The 5,000-nt window shown below is 43.3% G+C and overlaps 1 protein-coding gene across 1 annotated transcript in view; it reads left to right on the plus strand.

The window, feature by feature from the left end:
* Nucleotides 1-5: 5 nt before the first annotated feature.
* Nucleotides 6-5,000, plus strand: part of LOC125313362 (ATP synthase subunit a-like) — a gene marked incomplete at its 5' end in the record, with an annotated part of 6,198 nt that continues 1,203 nt past the window's right edge. Inside the window, 2 exon segments of the mRNA XM_048273134.1 lie at nt 6-663; nt 666-5,000. The exon segment at nt 666-5,000 is cut by the window's right edge and continues 1,203 nt beyond it. Of these exon segments, the coding sequence (XP_048129091.1) occupies nt 6-663; nt 666-736 (729 nt within the window).

The raw sequence follows: 5,000 nt of genomic DNA on the forward strand, positions 1-5,000 counted from the left end.
CTCTCAGTTTGGTCCTACTTCTGCTTTATTTTGTTACTAAAAAGGGAGGAGGAAACTCAGTACCAAATGCTTGGCAATCCTTGGTAGAGTTTATTTATGATTTCGTGCTAAACCTGGTAAACGAACAAATAAGTGGTCTTTCCGGAAATGTGAAACAAAAGTTTTTCCCTTGCATCTTGGTCACTTTTACTTTTTCGTTATTTCGTAATCCCCAGGGTATGATACCTTATAGCTTTACAGTTACAAGTCATTTTCTCATTACTTTGGGTCTCTCATTTTCTATTTTTATAGGCATTACTATAGTGGGATTTCAAAGAAATGGGCTTCATTTTTTAAGCTTCTTTTTACCCGCAGGAGTCCCACTGCCGTTAGCACCTTTTTTAGTACTCCTTGAGCTAATCCCTCATTGTTTTCGCGCATTAAGCTCAGGAATACGTTTATTTGCTAATATGATGGCCGGTCATAGTTCAGTCAAGATTTTAAGTGGGTCCGCTTGGACTATGCTATGTATGAATGATCTTTTCTATTTCATAGGGGATCTTGGTCCTTTATTTATAGTTCTTGCATTAACCGGTCCGGAATTAGGTGTAGCTATATCACAAGCTCATGTTTCTACGATCTCAATCTGTATTTACTTGAATGATGCTATAAATCTCCATCAAAGTGATTCTTTTTTATAATTGAACAAAAGCGAGGAGCAAAGCCACTTTACCGAGTTTACGAGGTGAAGGAGTGATAACAACTTCGCTCGGATCGAAAAAAAAAAAAAAGATTCCGAGCACGTCTGGTCAAAGTCTATCTGTCTTTACCACGAGTCATTTTCCTTGGCTAACAATAAATTTGAGTTTTTCCCGTATCCGCGGGTTCTTCAATTTGCTTCCTCCCTCATATAGGAAATAAGGTTGGTGGTATACTCTATTTTTCCCCTTATTGGAATTCCTTTTAATGACATATGCATTCTGTTATCATTTCCAGTTGGACGGACGATCCATTAATCCAATTTGAGAAAGAAACGAACTCTTTCCATTTACAATCCTTTTTTTGGGGTTCCAAACCTTGACTTCTTTAGGGGCTTGGAGTAGATGAAGCCTTCCTTCTTTCTTCTCGGTCCGCTTTGGCTCCTGATCTTGAGCTCGCAGTTATTGGCCTAAGGCTTCTTCTTCGAGTCCTTGCTTTTGAGAGACGAAACTTTAGGCCCTTGCTCTTGGCCTTCCATCATGGTCCGCATAACCAGCCCATCTTTCTCCAGAGAAGCAACCGCTCGGAATCTCTCCCTTCAGTTGTGTAACAAGGCGATCCACACGATAACGAGTCCGCTCCCGTCGAGCCTCTTCGACGGCACTAGCCTACGGGTTCTTCCCCCTAGCCATGGCTTGGCCTAGCCTTTGGCTCTGATACCACTTGTCACGGTGCTAAGTCCTTCAAGCCCACAAAGCGCGGCACCCTGCTAACGGTCCGCTGTAGCAGAGTAAGCTGAAAACGCCCTTTCTATGTTCTTAGTCAAGCCTAAACTGCAATCAAAGGTTAGCGCTAACGAGCAAGAAAAGGGCCCTTAGCCCATCTATCTAAGGGGCCTTTAATAATATTATATAATAAGAGTGGGCCCTTCTTTCTCAAAGTAAAGAAAGCTTTCGAGCTGTAGCTTTACAACGAGAGGGCCCTCGTTATTAGGTTGATAGATTGCTTGTTTGTTTTATATCATATCAATAAAGGCTTTCCTTGAGTTTTCAAGTTGGGGCGCTAACGCCCTATCTATAGTCAGGGGCCTTTTCTTGCAGGATGCCGGGTGCGCAGGGTCGCCCAACCTATACAAGGGCTTTCCGGCTTCATTTGGTCGTGCTGCTATGATGTAACGTGCAGTCGTCCCGAGGCAGCAGGATGTATGGTATAGGGCCCCTTTTTTCTCTCCCTTAAAGTCCTTTATGGATTTCGAGTCGGGAATAGAGCAGTGGCTTATTCGGCGCTATATCACAATTCATTCATTCTCGGGCATAGCTGTTCACGAAACGTGGCATGGGACATCTGTCGGCGGCGGGAGTCAACCATCCGAGCGAGAGGTCAGACCAATCCCATTCATTCTGGTCCGATCAGAACGGATCTTGTTGAATGAATTGATCCATTATGCCCTACTTCTTATTCTTAGTGCATTTTTTCCTACTCTGACCCTTCCTTTAACTACTCCTGAGATAGAGTGGAAACATTTTTTTATGGTGGAGAGTGGGGAGTGAAAACACCAATGCAGCAGAGAACGACCGCATGAATCGGAATCCACAACTATTAAGACAGACGGCCGAGAAAGAAAGGCTCCACGTTCTCCAAGTGGTTGATCTTAGCGTGCTAGTCACTGCTTCATTTCGTATAGTGAGAACACTTTATCTTTCGTAGCGCTCCGCCCCCCCCTTGTATAGGTTGGGGAACTCTGGTTGCGCGGCTTTCTCTTATAGGGGTCTATTTTCTCTGACTTGACTCAGCTTGACCTACTTGACTCAGCGGTTAGAGTATCGCTTTCATACGGCGAGAGTCATTGGTTCAAATCCAATAGTAGGTAAACCGGCCGAAACCCCTGCTTTTGCCAGCATGACAGCAAGCACGAACTGGCAGCAAGGAGTCAACTGAATGACCAAAGCATCGGTTGCTTCCACTTGTGACCTTCTTCGACCGCCTTGACACCTTAATATCAAGGAACTCCCCCCTCTCTTCTTCTCTTCATGTATGTGGGCTGCCTGCCCCGTCCTGAATAGACGAAGAGGAACAAGCTGAAGAAAGGCGCGCGAGAGAGAGTTGAGTATCCACTCACCCCCCCTCTTCCACAATTAGGTGAAGACCAGGAGGGCCGGAAAGCCCAACGGGAAACCTTTCACTGCGCCACACGATTCTTTCGCGAAGCGCTCTCTCAGACGTTTCCACTCCTGCCCTCGCAAGCAAAGAAGTTTCAAGATACCAGGCCACCAAGTGAAAGTGAACAGCCTCGAGCAAATCTTCTAGAGAGCGTACCCTTTCTTTCTACTCTTTCTTTATTCTAAGAAAAACTAAGAATCTAAATATAAAAAAAGAAGAAGATTTTTTTTGTTGGACCCCCTGGACCTCCGACCAATGAGGTGATGACACATGCATGCGTGCATATAAACTTCTAAAGAGTGGGTTTCAAACCTGGGTGGCACTATGTAACTCAATCCATTGTAGGGCTATTGGTAGATTCTTTTTCTTTTAGAATAGATTCTGAGATAGAGGAGACTTTAAGGAGATTTTGTCGAGATGAGGACTTGCAAAAGTCGACTAGTCGCAGAAGTAAGGTCTCAGACTCGCAGAAGAAAGTATCCCGAGGTTTCGCCGCTTTGATGAAACAAGTTGTTTCAAAATCTCGCAAAAATTCTGCGTGGTTTTTCTCTAAAAACTCGGAAGGTTCCGCCAGAAAGAGTTTGGGATTAAATCGTTTGGTCTTTGGAAGTTCCCTGATTGGTTTGAGAACCTGATTGAAGAAGACCAGAATTTTGGAATACACGTGGATCTTCGGATCCAGTGTTTGAAGTTATTCTAGTGTCTTTTAGGGATGGGATTCCACAGTTCATACAGAGACGTTGTTGAGTATGTGGCTTGACTGACTTCAAGGTGACTCAAGTCTCGATTGAGCAGTCATTTTTTAGAGTCACGGGTCCTGCTTTAGCACCCTTTCACATTTGCAACTGTAGAGGGCGGTTTGTGACCTTCCAATTTTCCAGTGAAACCGGGGACCGAAAGGTCGTGAGAGATAGCAAAAAGATGCATCCATTTCTAGGCTAATTCAGTGTCTTGTGGATGCTCTATCTATGAGGTAGTTAGACACGCCCTTTGGGGGATCTCTTGGGTCTTTTAAAAGGACTCAATCAAAGGGCACAAACAAATGAAGGGAAAGCCTGCTGTTTGTTTTTCTGAGGTTGGGTTTTGAGATGAGAGTAGGATACACACGTTGAAGAAATCCATTGTCTAGAGAGAGTGGAGTGATCTCAAATAGTTTTCTATTTTCATATTTCTAACTTGACTTATATATATTCTAATTTATATAGTTTTTCGAATAAAATAAAAGTAGAAGTCTTTCTCATTTGCTGCCACTCAACAACAGCCGGTCTCAGCTCTGCACATTCCTAGAAATTTTTTCTTTATTTCAGCTAAAAATTGTTATCATCTGGTATGAGAGCCCAGGTTGTGAAGATATGGTAGTGATACAATCTTCTGGATCTATGGTTGCTGATATGATTACTGCATTAACGCATACGATTGTCAAGCATCGCAAGATTTTTCCTCGAAATGTAGATGTTTGGAAGATGAGAATGCAGTTCCTTCTCAAAGAACAGGATCTTTTTTTTTCATTCTTGAGAAAAGATAAGCCCGCGGATCTGGCGCTAATGGCAGTCAAGGATAAGGTACTAGTTTCAGTGGGAGACTCCACCGAGAATGTATGAGTCAATGACAATGGTAAACATGAAGTTTCTTCGGCAACGGTTCTTTCCAAGCAAGATGCAAGAGGGGACGAGCCTGTCTCAGCACTCAGACAAGATGGAGAAGATGATCAAAGAATTGGTAGCAGTGAGAGTCATTTTGACTGATCGTGATCAGTGACCGGGAAGTCTACTGAAGTCGTTTGAGTCTTTGACAACCACTCTCTCCCGTGAAACTCCTCCTTTAACTATTGATTGATCCGACCATTTTCTTTAGGCAGAAGCTGAAAAGAGATTTAAACAGCAGTCATTAAAAACTAATGCTGCTAAAAAAAGAAGAAGAAGCACAAAGTGAGTGCAGAAGGACCTGAAAAACATAGAGTGTTGGTCCTCCAAGAAGAAAGGTCACTTGAGTTTTGAGTGCTCATGAAAGAAGGGCAAAGGGAAAAAGCCATGATGATCAGGAAAAGGTAGTCTTGGTCACTACTATGGCCCTGTTTGCCAACATTTCAGATAGTTGGTGGATCGGGTCCTCGCATCATATTTTCTTCCGAAAGGAAGAATTATGTGCAAATATGATTGAAG

This window comes from Rhodamnia argentea, unplaced genomic scaffold (genome assembly GCF_020921035.1).
Source record: "Rhodamnia argentea isolate NSW1041297 unplaced genomic scaffold, ASM2092103v1 Rarg_v2.18, whole genome shotgun sequence".
In the NCBI taxonomy this organism is placed as follows: Eukaryota; Viridiplantae; Streptophyta; class Magnoliopsida; order Myrtales; family Myrtaceae; genus Rhodamnia; species Rhodamnia argentea.